General features: G+C 38.2%; 1 protein-coding gene across 4 annotated transcripts in view; it reads right to left on the reverse strand.

The window, feature by feature from the left end:
- Positions 1-23475, reverse strand: part of Rbp6 (RNA-binding protein 6) — a 420916-nt gene that overhangs the window by 175332 nt on the left and 222109 nt on the right. For all 4 annotated transcript variants that reach the window (XM_070314118.1, XM_070314115.1, XM_070314116.1 and 1 more), the window contains one exon: positions 13209-13301. In XM_070314118.1, the coding sequence (XP_070170219.1) occupies positions 13209-13301 (93 nt within the window). The remainder of the gene's footprint in view (positions 1-13208; positions 13302-23475) is intronic.

Genomic DNA, 23475 nt, shown 5'->3' on the forward strand with positions numbered 1-23475 from the left:
ACTGGAATCCTTGAATCTTTCAAAACGATAAAATTCTTCGACATTACAGTTACGTTAAAAGACCGAAACATTTTCTCGTATATTCCCTACGTAAAATTGCGGGAAGGAGTTAGTCAGCGACAAGATAGTCAGCGAAGGGTCGCAAGGGTCGTCTCGCCGTGGTTTAAAATCAAATAAACGGATGAAGCGTGGCGGAGCGAGGGCAAGAAAATCAAAATTTCGTCATCCGCTCATAATTCGAAGGGTGCTGCCTCGCGTGCAAACCCCTGAATCCCTGTCACCTTGATCGCTCCCCGAGGGCTATGCCGGACTATTGGATTTTAACCTCATCTTCCGACGGTGGCTTCGATTTCGATCAACGAATGTCGCTACATTCCGAATGAAAACACTTATTTGCCGAGGGATGTCTCGTCTCTCGAACGCACTCTCGTCAAGAAATATCGCCGAATTTCTCGTATATTTTTTCTAGCTTTCTTGCCGAGTTTGTATCATTGATTCTTCCTATTGAAAATGTTGGTATTTCACGTTTCTTTAAAATTTCTTTATTTTTATCATAAAATCTTCGTGACTTCCCTAACCCATATACAACTATTTCTCTATTCAAATAAGACTTCTAAAACTAATTTATAAGTAAGGTCTAATATTCATATACGTGAATAAAAAAAATTGTTTTTTATAAAAAAAAAAAAGATAACATTTTTGGTATAATAGAATTAATTTCGTCGAAAAAGAATGTTATTTTAATTATTTACTCTATTAATTTTTTATTCAAAATTAAAATTTTTTATTTTCTGCAAGTGTTTTTTTTTCCTCATTTTCATATCTCATTTTAATAGCGTTTTTGATTTGCACATTACATTCAACTTACAATACATAACAATTTGCTATTTCATTCGTATATTAGATAGCAAAAAAGCACAAGAATTCCTCAGAAATTGTCCTGTCCCATGAGAGATTTACCCGAAAAACACAATTTCTCCTGTCACAAAACCATAAACATTCTCCATGGCTCGGCTAGGGCTGCTCGTCCTATAATCGCCACTCTAGCGCGATTGCCGTGTTTTAGGGAGATCATTTAGATAAACTCGTAATCTAGACGACGTTTTCCTTGCTGAGATATTTCCCCGTAGGCGCTGCGAAAGATCTCAGTCAGTTGAATCCGAATTACGAAGGGTGCGAAAACACTTTCACGCCGTGTTGGTCCGTATGAAATTTGAAATCGATCTTAAATCAAAACAACAAGAGCGGAAAATATTAACGCTCGAAGAAAGCCGCGCCATTGTACGAAAACGAGGGCCAGAAACGAATCCGATATTTTCGTAAAACGAACCTCTGAGAAAATTAAGTATCATGTAATATAATCAAAAAAAAAAAAAAAAATGAAGTTGAAGAAAAATTAATTTCAAACCACAGTCACTAAATTAAATATTTTTTATCCAATTAAGAAAATATTTGTCGAAATATCTTTGATTTTTAAAATAAAACTACACGGAATGCGTGTTGATTTATTTTCTAGAAATCATTATTTCGATATAACGCTGTCAGTTTGAAATAACCGAGACGCTTGAGCTCGACGAGTGTAAGAGACGGACGAAGAAAGTCGGATTATAAAAGCAGCTGTACTACTTGAGAAATACAGATGAGCGACGAGTCAGAACGGAAGGAAAAGGAGAGCAGTACTACAGCTTTGACGGTTCTCCATAACTGTAGCGAATTATTTGCATAAACAAATTTCACCAGAAGTGAATCCAACATGACGGTAACGCTACGCGTCGCTCTATCTGTCTCTATATATGCAGAGTAGCCTCGCTTATATTCCTCTCGCAACTATATTTCTCTCTCGTTCCTCGCTTCTACGCCATCGCGATTTTCGACTAATTAAATTAATTCGAGTGGATTATTTTCGACGAATATGCAAATCCGCAACGGGCGCGTGTAGAATTTGACGCAGAATAGATGCAAGAAAGGCGGCTGATTGCAAGCGGAACAATTCAATTCATATTTTATTTCATCTATTCCATTTACATTCGTAATTACCACTAATCCAATAATTATTGATGCGATTAAATTAATATAACTTTGCCAAGTTCTTTATATCTTAGCTTCTCTCTTTCTCTCCCAATAAGAGCGGCAATTCTGATAAATATAGTGTGGCCGAAAAAGAAAGGGGGAATCGTTCGACAGATCTAGAATCGATCTCTTTTTTCGACAAGAGCGATGTGTGGGCTATTGAAATTAGATTAAGAAACGTTACGATGTATCGACGTATTGTAGATCGTACAGCGGAATTTTGGTACGGAAGCTCATAGTTATATCCCTTTTCGGAGGGTCGTGGGAGGGAAAACGATGTCGGGGCGGTGAAACGCAGCGAGTGTCCGGGCCAGACGGTCGAATGGGCAATCAACGATCGAATGCCTCATGCGGACGAGCCATTATTCTCGTCCAATCGGCATCGCAACATGAAACACCGGCAATTGCCCGATAAAATCATTATACGCCTCATTACTTGTCAGCTGCAAATGCTCGTTGTCTGCCTTTTAATTTACAGCTCACCGCAATGATTGCAATTTCAGCGACGCTACGGATGTAGCCTTCTTTGCACAGCCGCGAAACGCATCCTTGCGCGAAGCAAAAATAATTTTTATACGATGAAAATGAAAGCGATGAGATCGCATTTTTTCTTTATATCTACGACATAAAAATTATTTAACAGTGACAATTGGTTTCGCGCAAAAGTCTAATCGACGCATTAGCACCATTATCGATTCGGTATGCAGAACAATGCAGATACTATGCCGCGGACAATAAAATAGTAGCCGATGGCCATCCGAGACGATGACTCGAGGTGTTTCGAGCGCCGATAAAGCGCGGGGTTAATTGCCGAATGAAATTAAACAGCAGTTAAAGCTTCGAGTCTTGAGTAATTATAAGAAGTTATAAGATGCCTCCTGTATTCGAACCTCTCCTCTTTCTCCCTCCTTTCCTCTATCGTCCTTCTCCCGTACCATCTTCTTGCGCGCTCTCCTTCATCAACCCATTCTATCCTCCCCCGTTCTATCCCGAGTCTCTCTTAAACGTACTACTATCCCCGGGGGCCGTTAGCTGCAATCAAAGTTAACCTGGAGTTATAGGGGAAAACTGCAGAACGGCAGTTAATGTTTAACGGGACTGTTAACTGCAGCCTCCCCTCTCGCTTTTCAGCGCTTTCTCCCTTACGCGTCTAATCTTTAATATAGGTCTGTTATCACTACGCGGATTTAATGATAAATAACAACGAGATAAATACATTGTCTATCATAAATTTGATGACGAATAATATGGATAAATATAAGAGCAATCTATAGTTGATACAATATTCCTTTTTATTTCATCAATTTTAGTTTTGTTGATAAGATATAACGTTAAACGCTTATTATATCTTAAAAGCTTATTACATCTCAAAAAAATACATGATACGTGAGAAAGAGAAAAATATTAATATTAATATAAATTTAATAATATAAATAAAATATTTATCATCAACTTGATATACATACGCGTTTACGCTAGTTTGTAAATGTCGACGGAGAAAATATATGACTCAATAAATATTAGAATCCCAAGAATAATATATCTTTTAACTTGTATAAAGGTTTTAAAGCCTTGACACATTTGTTTCATGTAAATATGATTTCATTGGTCTCCCCAAAATACACACATCAACTGGCATGAATACTTTGGAGCTCGAGTAATTGCAACGAATGAAGCAAGCTCGTGAAATGTTGCCGCGCTCGCTCTAATAGGGCATTGAAAATCTTCCTCCGTACATTACTTCGACAGCTTTCGCTCACGACAATAATTATGATAATTACAAGAACATGGACAAACGAGTGGCCTCGTTTCTCGCTTGTAGTTAACGCCGAAATAAGAGAACAAAACATACGGGTTTAAAATGGCATGAATTCGACATTAAAGCAGCACTTCGCCTGGAATTGTTCGTGTCTGTTTTACGTTACGAAACGGCCAGGCAAATACTTGCGCAACACGAATCGCGTTGTCTGAGAATGTAAATGGCCGCCGGTTTACACTCTATTCAAATCTGCTGCGAGAATTAGCCTCAGATTTAAATCAATTTTAAACAGATTTTACAAAATCGCCGAATAAAATAAAGTGTAACAGATCGTTTCGAATTTACGATAAATATAGTATGTGTGTGTGTGTGTGTGTGTGTGTGTGTGTGTGTGTGTGTAATTCCGCAATCAATAATCTCCTTAAATCAAAGATATTTATCTGATGAGCAAAACATGTGCACGGAAGCAGCATTAATTTTCAAAACAAAGCCCAAATGCAATATATAATATAATTTCTAATATTGCTTCTCGTTCAATTTCAATTCGTATACTTCGTACAAAATTGTTGATACAGAATTCAATTTAAATGTGACTAGCAGAAAACGATAAAATATACGAATTGAATAGTTTCAGTAATAGAATAGGTATCTGAAAATTTCAAAACATTTTTTCTGAGTTTTGATATATTTACATTTGCGACGATTAACGATCTGAAATAACATGAAACAATGAGAATTACATGTCTATAATATAAAATGAGATTTCAAGATAAATGATACTAGATAAGAATCGTGAATACAAATTAATTATAATAATAAGCGTGGTTAAATAAATAGTAGCGTATTTACATTTACGTAATTACCGAAATAATTAATGCCTTATTTAACGTGACTAATGAATTAAATCCTAAAGCCCTCAACTCCCTTTATCTCTCTTTCTCTCTCGGAACAGATGCAATCGTTAATCGGAATGGCGATAATTAGGCAGCACTCCATCTCCTTCCGAACAAAAAGGGAATCGATAAATCAGTGAAACGGTATTCTTTATCCAATGATCCAATTGCACTTCTGAATAATACATATCTATATATTGATGTTATCGAGACTATTAGTACTTGCTTTACATTTCTTCACATATAACATATGCACATACATACATAATCTTGAATTGTAAAACATATACAGCTTTATATTCCGATGCTGCGGGTGATAGCGAAATTTAAAATAATTCATTCATTCTCTAATAATTCTGTTTATTTTCTTAAAAGTAACTTTTCTCTTTTTTCTTCTTTTTTTTTGTTTTTGTTTTGTCTTGTTCTTTGGTTCCTCTCTTTATTTTAAAATTAAAATAATTAAAGTATTATTATGATATAAATAACAAAAAGTATATAAACCAATAATAATTATCGCAGATTTTATCAACTATTTGTAAAATTTTAACGATTAAAAAGATTTATAGAAAGCAATTCTATTTCCCCCTCATACGCGCAAACACATATACCCATAAAACTCACGTATATTTCTGATACGTGCGCGTTCTACCTTCTACAGTTACACGTGTTCCAGCATGTAATTTTTTTTTCTTTCTCTCTAGGATGCTTCAGTACACAACGCGCGCGGTCTGCTGATGATTAGCGTGCTCGTTATGCTCGCTAATGATGCTTGCATCGCTAGACAAAAACTACGTGTAGCAATCATGCAACGAGCTTACAGGGAAAGAAGAAAAGCTCCTAACAGATATATACGAAATAAAACCGACAATTAAATTCGCACAATTGTCATCAAATGAATGACAAAACAATATGACTCATTGCAATAGGAAGACAGAATTTATAGAAATATAATAATAGTTTAATAAACTCGAAATTAATAAAATACTAAAATGTGCGTGTTATCGAAATAGTATACCAATTTTTGGCGTCAACTTATTACTAACTAAATGCAAATTAGATTGCTCTAAATACTGATAATAAATACGCATACACGCGCGCGTTATGATAAGTTCCGAATGTAATTAACATTAATTATAAATGTGAATTTTTAATAACGAAAGTAGCACCTAATGCGATACGACGTATCATAAAAGAGAATGACGCGTACGCAACAAAATAATAAATTATCATCTGCTCGAAAGGGGACTTGAGAGAATTTCTCGACTAGGAGCATAAAAATACGCGCGGCACGATTTGTGGGCGACGTTAAACTTCTTCCCGTGACACGCGCGTGATGTACGATTTGCCCACGAAACGGTCTTGAAGAAGGGGTCGAGGGGGACGAGAGCGTGATCTCTTTTTCAAGGGGCGGAACGAGACGGCGTCGTCGTCCGTGCCGAAATACGGGGAAATTAATAAATTGCTCAAACTTAAGTCGAGGCTTCTCCCCCCCCCCTCACCCCTCCCCCTCTCACTCTCTCACTCTCTCTCTCTCTCTCTCTCTCTCTCCGCCCCACCTTCCCTTTAAGTGCCGGAATAAAGGACCCTCATAAATTTCATTCCGCACGCCCGAGCACCCTCGCCCGAGCGAGAACGGGAACGGGAGCGAGAACGGGAACGGGAACGAGAACGGGAACGGGAACGGGAACGGCGATGGTTCCCTTCATCCCCGAAAAAGGAATGTTCTCTCGCGCGCGAGAGCGGGGCCAGCATCGAGCTGGCTGCCGCCATTCGAGCCTGAGAAATTTCGAAAGAAGAAGCGAGGACTTACGCTTTCTCTCTCTTCCGATCCCTTTTCCTTCCCCGTTCTCTCGTCGCCACGGCGAAATGCTCGAGATATACCACGCCCGTCTGATAAGCGCCATAACGTGATATACGGCGGTTACGTCGCGACGACGGGAAAAAAGTGCTGTTACGCGACTATTTTGCCCGTTTTTCCTCTCTCGAAACGGGCACCGCGACTAATCCTCGGGGGCATTTCCGCGAGCTTGAAAATTTGTTGCGCGAAAATCGAGTCGAACTTTACGCGACTTTTTTTCGCTCGCGGATATCCCTTAAAAAAAAAAAAAAAACTTTCAGAATCTGGTAATGGTGAATATTGGGTTAAGCGCGTGAGACAGCCATTCCCCTTCTCGACGTTCCTTCTATCCAAGATGGTCTTAACAAAATATATAATTGTTAATAAGAGATAATGTTATATAAGAGAGACACGTATATTTGCCTGACGGAAAATTTATATATATTGTATAAATAATAAACTACTTAAAATTTTAGTTAATTTTCAAATATACTTATTTTATTCAACAAGCATACATATATTTTTCTCTACCAAGGAATAATTAATGATACATAATAAGATATCAAATTAGGTATAACTATCTTACAAGTGCGAAAATAGCAAGAACGATAATGAGATATATTTTTCTTATTATTATTTTGAGAAGAAGAAAAATATTGAAGCTGGAGAGAGAATATACAATATAATCAAATCTAGAAATAAATAAAAATTAGAACTATTATATATGATTCATCAATGACAATGGTTTAGCATATTATCATCGGACAGAATTTACATCCGAAGAGATCGTTGACATTTTACGATAAGCGATCTTTCCGTGCAAATAACGAACGCAGCATTTCCAACCGGTCGGGATAAATGGGATCGGGACATAAGACATCGAGAAAGAGGTATACAATGGGCACGACTCGAGCCTTAATTGCATTTTTATCGGGGATAAAAAATGAAGCATGAATCCGACAGCGCGATCCGCGCTATCAACGTGCCCGGCGCGGGGCTTTCCCGATTCGCGGATTGGTCGAACGACGGTGACGTCGGCGGATATAGAATAGGTTGACGCTGGCGGTGGTGGCGCGAGAGGCACGGTATGGGGTTCGCAGGGGAATGAATAGCAACGTGAAACAAAAGCACCGGGTTACAAATGGCGTGTATTCGCGACGGCATTGTTTTAAATGGCTGTCAGACGCCCGGAATTTATCCCGTTTTGCTACGTGACAAGCGCCATTAAATTTATTTATTCAGCCACGCAGCCGCGCAGGCTCGCAGACGCAGGAGAACTCCCAGAAGTCCCCGGAATCCACCGCCTTCTCCTCCTCCGCCCCCTTCTCCCACTTCCTGTATCCGCGTGTTCTACAGGTGAAAACGAAACGGCGAACGAATATTGGAAGCGTGTGCGCGATGGCAAGTGATGTATTGTAGACCGCGGTAATATTCTACGCGAAAAGAAACAAAACGGGAATATGCTCGAACGCTGCAAATATTATTTACCGACGAATATAGAAGTCGGCGGGGAGGAATGCGCGAGCGGGCGCAACGCAAAACTATATTTACTTTCGCTTCCATCATAGTGCGCACGAACGTCACATTGTAATTGGATTTGATTAAGCAAAAAACGACTATAGAATATTGTTCCTACATCGAGGGTACTTAAAAAAAAATATTGATCGGTTTGAAGATACAATCTGAAAATTCTCTTGTTATTATTAAGAGCAAAATTTTGAACTTCTGAAACGTACGCGTTTAATGAGAAAAGCAAACATTCCTTTATACCTTCATTGTCCTGTATTGAAGAAATTATTATTTAGATAATTTTAATTGTTTAATCGTTAAATTTTATTATAAAGATATGCGAGAAAAAAGGATGACTTTTTAATTCGCATAAAAGCCTTAGAGGTCTACGATTACGTAAAATTTTGCAACAAAATTAGTCAACAAATGACTATGCAAAAAACTCGTTGTTTCGCGCTTTCGAAATAGAACGATCATCAAGGCCCTCAAAGCTGTCACTCGTCAGCGATGACAAGAGGGCAGTGATTACCGAGCACTCCTCGCTATCCGAACGAGCAAACTTCATCGCGGCGGATCAATGAACGACCGTGCCTGTGGAAAATTCGTCCCCCGATGTGAGGAATCAAATGCAGCGCGACCGGTGAAAAAAGACGAACCGATCGCTTCTCCAAGATCTGTATTAATTCTTAATTTCTTAATTCCAAGTCGATCGTTAAGTACAGCGTCGAAGAGGTGAGCCCTTCCATCGACAACCACCGTTCCTCTCCCCCTTATCTTCCTACCGCTTCATCCATCCTCGTTTCCGGCTCTTCGACTGTCGAAGGAGGCAGGGCCGGAAAGAAGGAAGAGGAAAGGGTCTGAGAGCGAGCGCAATTAAGCTCTCGCTCTCTTCGGTGATCCATTCATTTTTCAGGTAACGTCGCCGGACGGCCTCATCTAAGTTTTAAATCGCGTGCTGGCGAGGGGGTCTGCGATATACGACCGTCCCAACGAGAGGGACGGAGGGAAGGTCCGGGCAGAGTCCGCAATCTATGTATATCGAAACGAGATTTGCATTCACACGCTAACTATTACACTCGATTCTTCGTAAATTTTAATGACAACGGGAGGTATCCCTGCTATGTAACTAGATATTTACTAAAGCGCCTCGGTATGCGTAATCGCGTCTATAATAGTGCGTGTAGAAATTTTTATTTCTTGGTTAAACAAATGTCGCATAATTATGTGTGTCGAAGATGTCAGATTGAAAAAGGCAAGATTTGAAACAGTGAAAGCAAACTGTCAAACAATCTTCCTCGCAAAACGTCTAAGTTATTCTAAAAGCATCAAGACTATATTTTGAAATCGTTACTCTACTACGTTTAAGTCTACGTCACTTAATGCTCCAAAAATTCCATACGATGACTTTACAAAGCTCACGAAAGCTTTACCAAAATAAAAAAAGATTAAAAAAATTATTTTCCTCTTTTTAGAATAAATAATCGATAGATTAAAATAGCGTATTTATCTTTGAACAAAACGCTCTCTCTTTTCGAATATAATCTAATTAAATTGAAATCGCTTCATTGGAATCACGAAAATTCACGCATACTCAACTCAAATATGTAAAACGAAATTAAAATATTCGAGTAGCGCGTTATTTAAACAGGAATTAAATGTATGCAGGAAATATGTTCGAATCCTTCGGCCGAATACGCGAATACGTAGAAATGTTTGTGAGAACGAAATGGTCGTTCCTGAAAAGTTTCATAAGCCGGAACGCAATGAGTATAACGCATTTCCCGGCAATGCCATTAGCTTTATCAACTACCTCGTCTAGCTATTTCGTCGACGGAGATCTCCCACTTGCACGCTCCCTTTTTTCTCTCCCTGTTTCCGTGGAGTAAAAGTGGGATCAGATACGTATCAGCGAGATGGAACATCGGACTGAGTGAGCCGGAAAGACCAGCGAGCGATAGAAATTTACGGCAGATTTCGCCTCTTGCATTTGTACCTTTACATTCCAAACATGAGTTATCTGCTAACAGACACTTACGATCGCACAGAACACATCGGAGCGTTAATATCTTCTCTTGTATTATAATATCATTGGTAATCGTATCAAAAACGGAAGCTCTTTTGTGCGGTTACCGACTTTTAAAAGTACGTAAAGGACAACGTTTCGCGTCATATGTTACGCGGACATATGCGCATCAAATGTATTACCAACGCAAAGGTGTAAGTGTCAAATAAAAATAAAGCCTGTAGTAAAATAGCCGTAAAATAGCTAGCTGTACGTACATAAGAAAACAGATTCTGATTACTTTACAAATGGCATGGCTCCAATTTTCCGCCCTTCACTTTTATTCAACCCGTCAGTCGTCCGGTGTGAATACAGAGCGCCGATCGTGCATGTTCGCCGTTAGTAGTACGTGGGCATAGACACGAACTTGTCTATACTCATGTATGTGTGTGTGTGTGTGTGTATTTATGTGCATGCGTGTGTGTCATCATACGTAGGAGTCGAATTCCGAAATGGCGTCTCGTATACGTTCGCCAGCGCGCGCGCACGCCCGCCCGATCGTATCTCCGATGTGGGTCACATACACACACACACACGCATACACCCACACGTAGACGAAGTCGAGCCGGAAACTCTGCATTCAAAGCCGGACGAGGGACTTTCGGCGGAGAACGGGAGTACGTAAGGGAGAAAGAGAGAGGATAGTAGGAGGGGGATAGGAGGGGGACAAGGGAGAGAGTTAGGCCGAAGATAACGGGCAGACTCTCTGATATCTCGAGTCCATTTCTGGCTCGTGCCACGACAAACGTCGCGCTCGCCCCAACTTTCCTCGCTTCTTCCTTTTCTTCCCCTTTCCACCCCCCCTCGCTCTCCCTCCTCGCCCCTCCTTCCCCCCCCCCCCCCTTTTCTCCGTCCTCCGGTCATATTCCACTACTATCCTCGATCCTTCGAAACTACATCGTGTCACCCGACAGCCGGGCATATATCCTCCGCCGCGGCTGGAATCGACCAAGTTTTCCAATAAATTTCTATATCCGCCGGCTGTGCATCTCTGCAACGGACGACCCGGGGGACTGCCTTATTATGCGGCCGTTCGGCGTTACCGAATTCTCTCCGTATCTCGATTCCCGCCCGTCGATGATAAGCGGCGTCGGTTCTTCCGAGCCGATCCGCTGCAGCCGGGAGGAGCTCCCAACCGTTCCGATGCACGGTATGCGTGTCTCTGACCATGACAAGGAATCTGATTCACCATAACGGAAGGACGCTATCGCGATTTTCATGCATGACATACGTGACTTTTTATCGTGACCTAAGAATTTTAGATTACAGATCGATACGCGTCGATTCTAAAAATATGTTCGTCACACGCGATTCGAATATACTTTAAGAAAAATGGTAAAATAATTATCGTATCTCGTTATTCTCGGACTCCTGATTTGATTACCATTAGAGACGTCAAAACTCATTTACGTCGAAAAGAAAAGCAATAATATTGGATAATATTGGAGGAATATGAATAAAATAATTCATACACATATATACATTTTCGGCTCGTTTATCCCAAAAATGATGTTCTCGTAAATGTTAAATAATAATAATAATACTCAACCAGGACGCTTTAACTTTAACAATTCTACTAATTTTATGATATCGTTCCAAAACGGAAACGAGATAGCCGAAAACTTTCCGCATAATAATTATTCCACTCTGCCCATTAGAATCGTTTATTATTACTGGCTCGTGGAAAGCCATTTAGAGCAATCGTGCTGGAATTGGAATTGGATTGAAGATCGCGCGTGCGATTCAATTCGATCGCGATCGAACTCGACGAATAGCCGAATAAGTCCGCACAATGATGTATTCTAAAGACATTCCGAGATGATCGATAGACGCTAATTAGCTAAACTTTTTCCCTCAACTAGTAGTGTCCAATAACTCGATCTTCTATTTAATGCGAACCTCGCAGTTTTCCTTAGCGGTATTCCTTCTTAAATAGATCTTGTGATAAGCGAATGCTCTTAACTGTCGATAATAAATTAAATTATTGCTCAACATTATAATTTTACGGGACAAATTGCTTATAATTATACCGAAAATCGTTTTCGTTCATTATCCGACATCTCAGATTTTGACATTGATTATCAAAGAAAATCAGTTTATATAAAGCGTATCTAAACTTATTGACAATTTTGATTATTCGACAAATGTGTCTCTCGCGCGAATTAATGATTTTTGAGCAAGAATAATTTTTCTTTTTTATTTCTCTAATCGTTTCGACATACGTATAACGTTTCGAAATAATCCTCGATGAAGAATAATTGAAATATGAAAAAGCAAAACGTACATATACAATTTTCTGATAACGTTAAAGTTAATTCTGTATAATCCATGAACAAGTTAGACCGCTAGATTAAATGAGATCATTCGCACGTGAATAATATTGTATTATGTTGCGCATTTTGAAACAATCCAAATAGAGCGATATCTCGATATCGCCGTTATGAGCCATAACGATCAAAATTCATGGGAGCTACAGCGAGACAGAATTGTCGTCGCGCACCGTTGACGTCGTGTAAATGGAAATGAGTGCACTTGTTCGTCCAAAAATCAATAACGTTCCGCGCGAAATGGCCAATAAAATATGCAAAAGTACTAAACAATGTAAATCCCATGAATCACAGTCGTCGACGGCGCCGCTCGATTTTGCGACGCGAGAGGAAATGGTGAGGATGCGCGATACATCGATAATGTAACCAACTGAAACGATAGTCAATGATATCGCGTAGTCAATGATTCCAGCGAATAGCAATGTAACAATACGTTGCATAATACTTGTCAATTTTATAAAAATTCGAAATAATATAAAATTTTATAAAAAGATATCGGAAAATTTTTTTTATAATAAGATCTTAATCTTACGTTATTAATTATAGATATGACGTCTATTTAAAAAAAAAAAAAAAAATAGAAATCACCAAATATATTAATAATAAAAAAAATCGATTATCTCCTTTCCCGAATTTGCGCGCAAAATTTGTAAGATTTTATTAAAATAAAGTTCGTTGAATCGGATAGTTTTAGCCCTGCCATGCACCAACGTAATAACGTTGTAAATTTGATATTGATATTTATACTCACCGGACCGAATTGTTCGAAGTAGTTTTTGACGTCCTCCAGCGTCGTCGGCGCCGATAATCCCCCGACGAATATCTTCTTTGTCCTTGTCACCATCTATAAAAAAGGAAAAAATTAATATTAAATTCAAGACTTTCAATTAGAACAAAACCTAATTTTTTTTTCCAGAAAGAAAAACATTCTTAAAATAAAGTTTTTATTAGTTAAAAAAAAAGTTTTATTAATTAAGATAATATTAACTAAAATATAACTTCTCCCCGTCTTTTTTTACGGACATAATAAAAACATGAGAAGCGAAACAACTAATAAAAAGGAAATAAAGTTTCCGATATACGATTGTACCAGCGAAATTGATAAAGAATTTATTAAATATGAATATGATTTGTGTCTGGATATGCTACGACATTTCCAGGTAAACTCTATTGGTAGCGTTTTTGTTGTTGCTTCTAGCCTTTCATATTGCCATATCTACCTGGCTTATCGACCGGAAGTTGTAAATAATCGATACGCAGGTGCATTATTAATAGCCAAACTTACTTCAATAACGTATCAATACGTAAACACGAAGAAAATACTCGCGCGATATTCAATTTTCTATGAAATTTAAAAAACACCTCCGGAAATACACAATTTCCTCTTCCAAGTGAAATATCCGTAAAAAAAAAAAAAAAAAAAAGCTGTTGCCAGAGAATATAATCAGATAATGCTTTAAAGAATGGAATCTTAGAATGACGCGATAAAAGGTCACGGTCGAAATCGTAAGAAATAATATTGGGCGCGCATTTGTTGTAGATACGTCGCGAATGTGTGTGTCGGCGAACTGAAAGAAACGCGAAGAAGCAGAGCTACGTCGGAACAAGCAGCGCGGCATAATTTCTCAGGATTGTTCACGGCGAATCCGAAGCGCGACATTGGATCTTGTATCGGATGCGGCTACATATGAATACTAGATAAACTCGACGTCTCCGATCTCCGATATTCCTCTCGCGTCTTCCGTAGATAGCGGATGTTATCCAGACATTGCCCAGACATCGGGAACTATATCAAGTCTTTTGAATATCTCGGTATGGTATAATCATGTAATCGAGGTGAATTATAGAAATGGAAATCGCGAAAAAATTTCTTCAGTGTTTAAATATCATTTAATCAATGGCATGAAGACGAAAAATCACAAAACATATTAAAAAAATTAAATTTTATTTCAGGAAATATGTAACAAAAACTCTCATCCCTTATTTTTGAACGAATTAAGATAAGTTAAGACAATTGTATTTTATAATTATTTATAATAAATAAAAATTAAAAACAAAGTGAAAATTGTGCAAATTAGAAATTTGCACATTGCTTCCTCATAGAGAAATTTTATTTCGCTCACAAAGCTTAAAGCTCCTTAAAGCAAGCGAGTTTTTCAATTTTGCCTTTCCTCCATAAGGATGGAGGAAAAAAAAAATTCAATATCAACTATCCTTTAATGATACTCTATTCGTGTAAAAAAATTTAATCCGATATCTCAAATTTTCCGAAAGTTACAGCGTGTACGGACATTTTTCAAAAAATTCAAAATTTTATAAAAAATGAATCCTTTCACCGATATTCATCAAATTTAATACCAACCATCCTTTAATAATACTCTATCCATGTAAAAAAATTTAACCTGATATCTCAAAATTTGCGAAAGTTACAACGTGTACAGGCATTCCTCAAAAAATTAAAAATTTTATAAAAAATGAACCCTTTCATCGATTCTCACCAAATTCAATACCAATCATCTTTTAATGATACTCCATCTATGTAAAAAAAATTTAGCCCGATATCTCAAAAATTGCGGAAGTCTGAGGTTGTGCGATATATTGCGTACACACATACACACATACATACATACAAACATTTTTTAGGAATATTACAATATATTTCGACATTTTAGAACATTCTAAATACATTGGCAGAGAAAAGTGGAAAAAAAATTTGTCACGAAAACAAAGCTTCCTTTATAAGGAAGCAATACAATTTAAATAGCATTTGAATTCGGATAGAGTAAAATGCAAATAATAATGACAGTAACAGTCGGATAATGCAATCGTTAGTAGTCGCGTAGCAAAGTAATTCGATAAAGAAGACTCATCGATTTCCTCGTAAAATCAGCCACTTCGACAAGATAGATTAATATAAAGAGCTTAAAGGAGCTGAAAGAAAGATGTCGGAGAAAAACCGATACTTTTAGTCTTGAAATCTTGATAATACAATCGCATTGTAATAAAGCCACGGGCGGGCAAGCTGGAGGGAATGAAAGGCAGGAGTCGAATATTTTACGGGTGGAAACTCCATGCTGAGAAAACGAAAGCTCGATCGGGATAGAAGAAGTGGCGGGGGAGGGAGGGTATGCGGCGAAAAGGGCGGAAGAGGTAAACTCTGGCAATTTCAGTGATGGCTGGACTTAGACATCTCTATATCCGGTGAGTAACGCTAGCCCCGCAAGTCCTTCCATTCTCCTACGCTCCTGAATTCGACTCCCTCTCCTCCTTCGCGTCCCTAACTCTTCTTCAACCCCATGCAAACTCGCAGCGCACGTTCTTCGTTTCGACGTTCTCTATCGAAGGGGAATGGGGGAGGTAAGGTTTCTCGCGAGGTGGGTTAATCAGCGAAGTGTATAAAGTCTCGGGGATAAAAATAAAATAGCAGGGGATCTCTCGAAAATTAAATAAACGACTCGCCCCGATTTCGTCGGCGAGAAGTTCATCGTAAGAAAATAACAAAGAGAAAGAGACACACTCGGGGATAAAGAAGGATGATATCATGGATGGATAAGGTGAGGAGAAAGGAAACAATGGAAGTCGGCGAATCTAAACTAAGGAGGCCACTTATTCGAATGAAGCTGCGCAGCTTCCACTCCTTCCCTTGAAAGCGGGAAAGCGGGAATTCAACTTCTTTCATGTTCTCCATCGATAGACGAGAATTTCAGTCTGAAATTTTTTTACATTTTGCTAATGCCGATCGCACATTATCGTGCAAACTGGAGAGACTTTTACCGCGTTTCCCATAGCGATGCTCGTGACAAAAAGCTTTTGTTTAGAGATGAAAATGGAACATGTGAAAAAATGGAATATATAAGATAAAGTATAACATCTATACCAAAAAATAATGTTTTTGTATAAATTGTGTTTTTACTGCTTAGTAAAATATTAATAAAATATTAAATCAAGTCACAAGATAAATCTCAAAAGTTTCATTTGCATACGAGTGTCGCGATAAACGCAAATTTTTATTTTTCGTGTAAAATGTAAAAAAGGACAATAAAATTCCATTTTTTAGGCCATAGAATATAAGCTGAAAAGATGCTTGGTTTGTCAACTACCATATCCCTTATTATGACAAAATAAAATCCGCGCGTTTAAAGAACTTGAGGGAGAGAGGGGAAAACCAACTAACAAAATAAGTAGTCGAATTTTCGTCGTGAAGACGCGACGCGAACAAAAGACGAGGTTTGGGGTTTGAATCGCTTCTCGCCGCGGTTAAGCCGGCGAAGAATAAGGTGGAAAAATATAAGTCACGAGAGAAACAAGGAGGCGAGCGGGGCCCCTCGGGTCGTTAGCGGAGATAAGAGCGGATAGCGGCAGAATGGTAATGGAAACTCGCCGAGTTCCACTTATTACGCCGTAGCATTATGTAAATACCGGAAAGCTATTACAATTTTACAACTTACTAGGAGTGGCTTTATAGTTTCATCGCTTGAGGGAGAGAAGGTGGGGAGAGAGGGCCGCCTCATTCCTCTTTACCAAACTCGTACTTTTCTCACCCGATATGACCGCGTACATATTTCTGGCTCGGCTTTAACGCTTCCGCATCTACGAAAATGAAATCGTCCCGGAGAAAGGAGAAAAGGAAGATGTAGAAGCTACCTCTCTATTTACGAAAATTTAATATTCATTTATAACATATGTATATTAAAACGCTCTATAGTTTAATATGAGTTCATAATGACGTAAGTTATTTTATATTAATTTAAATATTTGCGCTCTTTGCTAACGATATTGCAATTTGTTTTGAAAAACGTAAAAATTGCACAAATAAAATGAAAAATAAAAGCGTATTAGCTACTATTGTAGCGCAAAGTGCAGGGCCTTTATACTTAATTACAACGATTGGCTCGTGATTGTGAAATAAAAATTTCATTCCCAAACAAATCAAAATTATTGTGTAACGCAAATGACGAGCGGGAATGCAAAGTTCGTAATAAAAGGCGCGCGTTTTAATGATGAAGCAATTCTATAAAGAGTGAAAAGAGAACAAAGAAAAACAAGGACAATAGTCAGCGTGTCTTTTATGACCATCGGGCATTATCGTTCCACATTATTGCCATGTATTCGTAAATGTCATAATCAGTTTCGCGTTTTCACCGCGCTTCTACCCCTTCGATGAATGCACGAAGGGTGGGAACGGCAAGAAAAATATTGGAATAAACGTTAATCAGCGGTCTCCGCGTTCGCGCTTTAACGGCGAATGCTTTTACCTCCGTTCGCCATTATTTTACGAGTTTAATCGTGCGTTCGCCTATTCCACGCGAATGTACGCAACTGAAAGAAACGCCCGATTCGGATCACGCAATTCGTTGAAAGTGTAGACGATTTTTTAACGAGCGCGTAAATCCGTGTCATTAAATAGCGGATACGAGATGTACGTCTCGCAATTATTTCGCTTTATATACAAAGTAACGCCGTAATTGCCTAATCTACAAATGTGAAAAAAAATTTCACATTTTTGTCAAACGACGTTAACGCGCTTTGCGATAACACAGAGAGCTCGAAAGAAACAAAGTGGTGTACAAGTGCGTTATTTATCGTTGCGAATAAATTATCATTTTCCATTGTATCATGTACACTATCAATTTAGCGACGTAATAGCTTTTGGTAACATGTGTCCATGGTTGAATGGCCCATCTGTATTATTATATCGCAATATTCTGTGGCAATCGACTCAACTTTAAAATCAATAACCTCGACGCATTGCGAATATTACTCTGTCCACTCTGTCCCTTTAGCGATCATATAGAGTGTATCGATAATATTACATTGACAGGAATGCGTAAACATGATAAATTAAAATATGAATTTTGCCCTATTTCATAAAAATGTTACGTCTTTTTTTAACTTGATTATTTTTAAATACATTTGCTCACAACAACTTCAACTAATTTTTAACAACATTGCGAGTATACTTGCGAGGACCTTTGAATACCTTGTAAGTTAATCTTTTCGCTTACTACAATTTAATATATGTCAAGTCGTGGTAAGCATCTTCAAATCAGGACAGAAGCGATCAAAATTGCGTAGAATAATTCCGCATTGTCGCGAATCTAGGTCATAGGGACAAATAGGGCGAGGATAAGATCGGGAGGAAAGGATAGGTGGAGATAGAGAAGAAAAAAAAAATGGGAGAGAGGAAAGAAAGAAAAAGCGACGGTGGGATCCCGGGACGAAGCTCGCAACCCTCGGGATGATAACCGATTCGCCCGGTCTGTCCCTCGCCCTTTCGCCCTACTTTTTCTCCAGTTAGGCCAGTGCCGCAGAGAATCCATAGTCTTGCTTCCAATCCTTATGTCTTTCCGAGCGATCCATCCCGGCGTCCTAAACCTCGCTCGGAAAGAATTAATCCTGGCGGCCTGGCTCTGACGACTCTAGTCCCCATTCGTCGCGGATAATGTCACTCGCTTTTGTTCTTTGACGTTTCTACAAGTCTCTCTTCTTTTAACGAGCCATCTCGGTTTTGCCTTGTCTTAACGAAATCATTTAGACGCAAAGCACGAGGCAAAGAGAAACATTTATTGCTAAGTATATAAGATGAGATAAAGTAATGTATACAATTCACTTGATATATAAACCGCAACGTGGATCGTATAATTGTTCAGTATCCAACATTTTGCGAACTTTTCCTTACCCTAGCATAGAGAAGCTACCTATCGCTTTTTATCTATCACGGATTTCGACATGGCAGCCATGCTGAAACAATCTCTCACGATCGCGATGTCCCACGATTTAAGTTACCGCTCATAAATAGCAAAAGAGGTTACGGGACGGTGGTGGTGCAGGAAGGAAGGGAGGTTATCAGTAACCAAACGGTAGGGTAGCGTATAAGACGCTCAAAGTCGCTCTCGGAACATCGCTATCGCGCCCTGTCCAGCCCTGATCCTACCTTGCTCTAACTCCGTTCTCGCTCTAGCTTCACGCGCTATAACACGATTCGAAGTGCTCGCCACAGAACGTGCTCTCACGTAAATTATACGCGCATGCCTCATCTTACGTTTACCGAGAGTCGGGGAATATTCCGAAAATTCCACCTCGCCTGTATCAATCTTCGTACGCGTCGATTTTGCGAATTTAAAGGAAGCGAATGCGAGACTTTGATGACTGGAATTTATAATTTTTTTAAAACGTGTAGAGAAAAGAGCCTGTGTGTAGAATATAGCGGCGCGGTAAGAACAGCTATAATTCATTCGTTTCTTTAATTATTACCTTAAAAAATCTTCACAAATTTTTAGAATTAAAATCCTTATAAAAATATAATCTAAAAAGATATATTAATGCGTGCCCATGATTATGCATCCAACTATTTATTAGAGTATATATCGATCGACAATCGTTAAAAATGGAAGGTCAAACCGATAAATTGCTAGACCGAACGTTACATACACTTGCACTCGTAATCCTAAATCCCACCCATTACACCCTCTGAACGACCGCAACCTACCACCCTTCGGCCACTATTCTGACTTAAACTGTTTGAGTTGCGACTTTACCGGATTACCGCGGAATCTGCCAAACCCCTTCGTCGTTCGAGAAGTTTCAACCCTAGGTGATTATTTCGACATCTCCGTGTCTTCGTGCGACGATTTTCGAAATAATGCCCGGAATATCGGAACGCTTCAATGTGATGTCAATAAAAAAATATATTGTAAATATTAGAATATGTAAATAACTAATGAAAAATTAAATAAGATCAAGAAACATCAGAAACGAGTCAAAAATCATTTTTATGCAGGAAATATATCGATCAATATTAATAGATCTTATTTAAATGCACAAATAGCTGGCTGATAATAGAAGAACTTTTATAGTTAATTATTCAAATAAATATTAACATTATTCAATTCATTAAATTAATCGTTTTGTTACAAATTTGAAATAATGAAGATGATAAAAAATATTATTTCTTATAAATGTTTATTAGAAATTAGCCAAGATAAATCGCAATGTAAGATTAGTAAGAAGTTAAGATCTTTTTTCACAGCTATTTGCGGAATCTCGAAGAAAGCAACTGCCGTAAAAAAATTTGAACGAGAACAAACTCCCGTAAAAGATTTTCCATAGTAGCCACTCGAAATTCTTTACAACGTTTTCAAGCTTCGCGGTAAATCCGGTGCTTTCGTTATGGGCCACATAGTATTTTACACATTTGATTAGATATGTATGTCTAGAACACATCTGTAAAAAAAATTGATTTACTAAAAAAGTTACTGTCGTACGTAAAAAAGCAGAAAAAATTCTCTTAAATTCAAACATGTTATTACTTCAAACGTAAGAATATGTTTATTTGAAATATATACTACAGTAAGATAGAGGATTGAAGCTAAAAATCTAATAGAATTGACATGTTTCCGGGGTGTCTCTACTCAAATCTTGTAAAAAAATTCCCTAAAAATTCCTCGATCTTCCAAGTATTTTTGTTCAAAATTCCCCAAAACAAGAACATTTTAAAGAATTTTTTTTATGCAACTTTTTAAAAAAGTTTTTATTGTATGCGTTTTTTAATGCTCTTCACGTATACAAAGAAGAAACATAGAGCTGCTTAAGCTTCAAGTGCTGTATTTGCAAATGTATTGAAAAACACTGAACAATTTTTAGAGAAGATAAATATTTTTCACTTGTATAACATTATCATTTTTCTATCACTAAAAATCCTAAGGAATATATAATTCATATTCAATATTTTTTGTTAAAATATTGAATATGGAAACAGAGATAGAAATATATATTTATAATATATTTTAAACATGTATGTAATTCACAAATTGGCTTATCGACAGATTGCCGATTGCTTACAATATAAGAGCAAAATTATGAAAGAGAATTTTATAAAAAAATTTCCCGGGTCTCAAGAAAATTTCATGAGAATTCTCTGATTTCTCCAGATACAAAAATATCTCTGAAAATTCAAGGATTTCCATATTTTTCCAATAGACACCCTGTGTTTCTCTTTTTCATGATATCGCGACTGCGTTTCATCATTCTCGCGGTTTTCCGCGGAAACCAGAGACGCGAAAAACAGGCGGAGATTTTATTCTTCCGATGAAACCCGATGCCGATGTGCATTGGTCCGCGCGTGATACATTTATTGATCCTGTGGCATCAAACGTTTACGAGTTGCTCTTTGAGAGCGAAGATGAAAGCGCTGACGCTCGACAAGTGCATGCCGGCTTAAGCGCTTCTCTATTTCTGCCCGCGCCTTTGATGCGCATTATCCGGCCTTCTTGTTTTATTCGGGCGCCCGATATATCCACAATCCTTTTAGATTCAACGGCACGCCGATGCCACGGTTTGTGCCGCCCGCATTTTTAATCTGTTTCGTAACTGTTTGGGACACATTGTTGTGTTACGCCTCACGGAATCTCGATGGCATTCGATATATTAAATATCTAGACGCATACACTGTTCACAGCAGGTTTCGAACAAAGGAATTCTCCCTCTATCCTATTCTTTCTAACCGAGAAATTATTATAACGAAATAATGCATGTTTTGTAACAGAGAGATTAATGTAATATATTATTATATTTCTGATATCTATATATAATTTTTTTTTTAATTTTTAGAAGGTAAACACGTTGTTAAAATTATTTCTGACATATCCTATATTTGATGATTTTCAATCATTTTCAATATTTATCTTAATTCCGAAATGAAATGATTCTCGCATTTATTGATTTATTATTCCCAAGGATTTATAAATTATTAAATTGATAGATACAGATATATAACGTCATTACATTTTGTTTCCGGTATGGTATATATCGGGCAATCCTCGCAATACTCGCCAAAGTGAAAATCCGAATCGAGGAAAGTGGAATAGATCCTGCGATATCCCCGTGACCGAGTCACACGAGTATAGGGACGATAAAAAGGGGGACCCCGGCATCTCCGGGTCCCGCAGGATGCTTTTTATCGAGTCATACCCGAGATTTCGGGGACCCTCGTAAACCTCACTCTCCGGAACATCATTCCCTTCCGGAGAGCTTTGCGAAATAACCGGCATTCAATAACCGGCACGACGTTGAACTCGTCCGCGTAATGCAGTTTCGTCCACACGCTGTCTATGAACATTGGCTGTGGGCTCGCGCGAACCGGTGACCATAAATTGAGCACCGAAACGGCCCGACCCTCGCGGGATCGTATTTAGAGCTAAGCGGCTTACGGGCTTTCTTTCGTTTTGATTTAACGATGGAAAAATGGTTTAAACTCCATTTCTACTTTCGAGCTGTGAAAAAATTGTGGCAAGACCCGATAACCAACTTAGTTTCGCAGCCCAATAAAATTTCAAACTTATCGCAACGTATTGCGAGGCAGATATTTTTTCCCGCCCGACGTTGCTAGAGATGATACAATGAAAAGAATATTTTTTATCTCTCCAAAAAATAGCAACCGCAAACAATAATTTTATCAAAGGGAAGACTTCGATAAACCGTTAATTATAAATGGCAAAGACATTAAATATATATATATTCAACGAAATTATATATAATATACAATTTATATTTTATAACAATCTATTTATTATTATTTATAAGTATAACATAGATAAATTAAAATGTGAATTATGAAGATTTTAATTTCGCAAATTCTTATCAAAGAAGGATCAACCATGAATACAGCAATAAAGTCCTTTCAAGTATAATACTACGATATATGCGACTATTCTTTAATCCTCGTTTCTTTTATGCTTCTATTCTCTCTAAAAATTTTCTAAATGATCGCGCATCTTTCTGAAGAAGCTCTCTGTCGAAGGAGCGGGGATGTGAAAGGACATAATGGCGCATCTAAGTCGTCCGGGCACGTAGAAATTCAATAGCGATCTAAACTCAATCGCCACGGCCACGAGTTAGCACATTCATAGTAGTTTACCCTCCAGCTCCGCCCGTCCATACTATCCTCGCGGAAGGGCTGAATAGGACATAAAGGCGGCTATTGTGAGGCGCTATTCAATCGTCGACAACAGAAACATCAT

The sequence above is a fragment of the Polyergus mexicanus genome, unplaced genomic scaffold, assembly GCF_030449975.1.
Source record: "Polyergus mexicanus isolate NDT 795.1 unplaced genomic scaffold, iyPolMexi1.0 SCAF_26, whole genome shotgun sequence".
Lineage (NCBI taxonomy): Eukaryota > Metazoa > Arthropoda > Insecta > Hymenoptera > Formicidae > Polyergus > Polyergus mexicanus.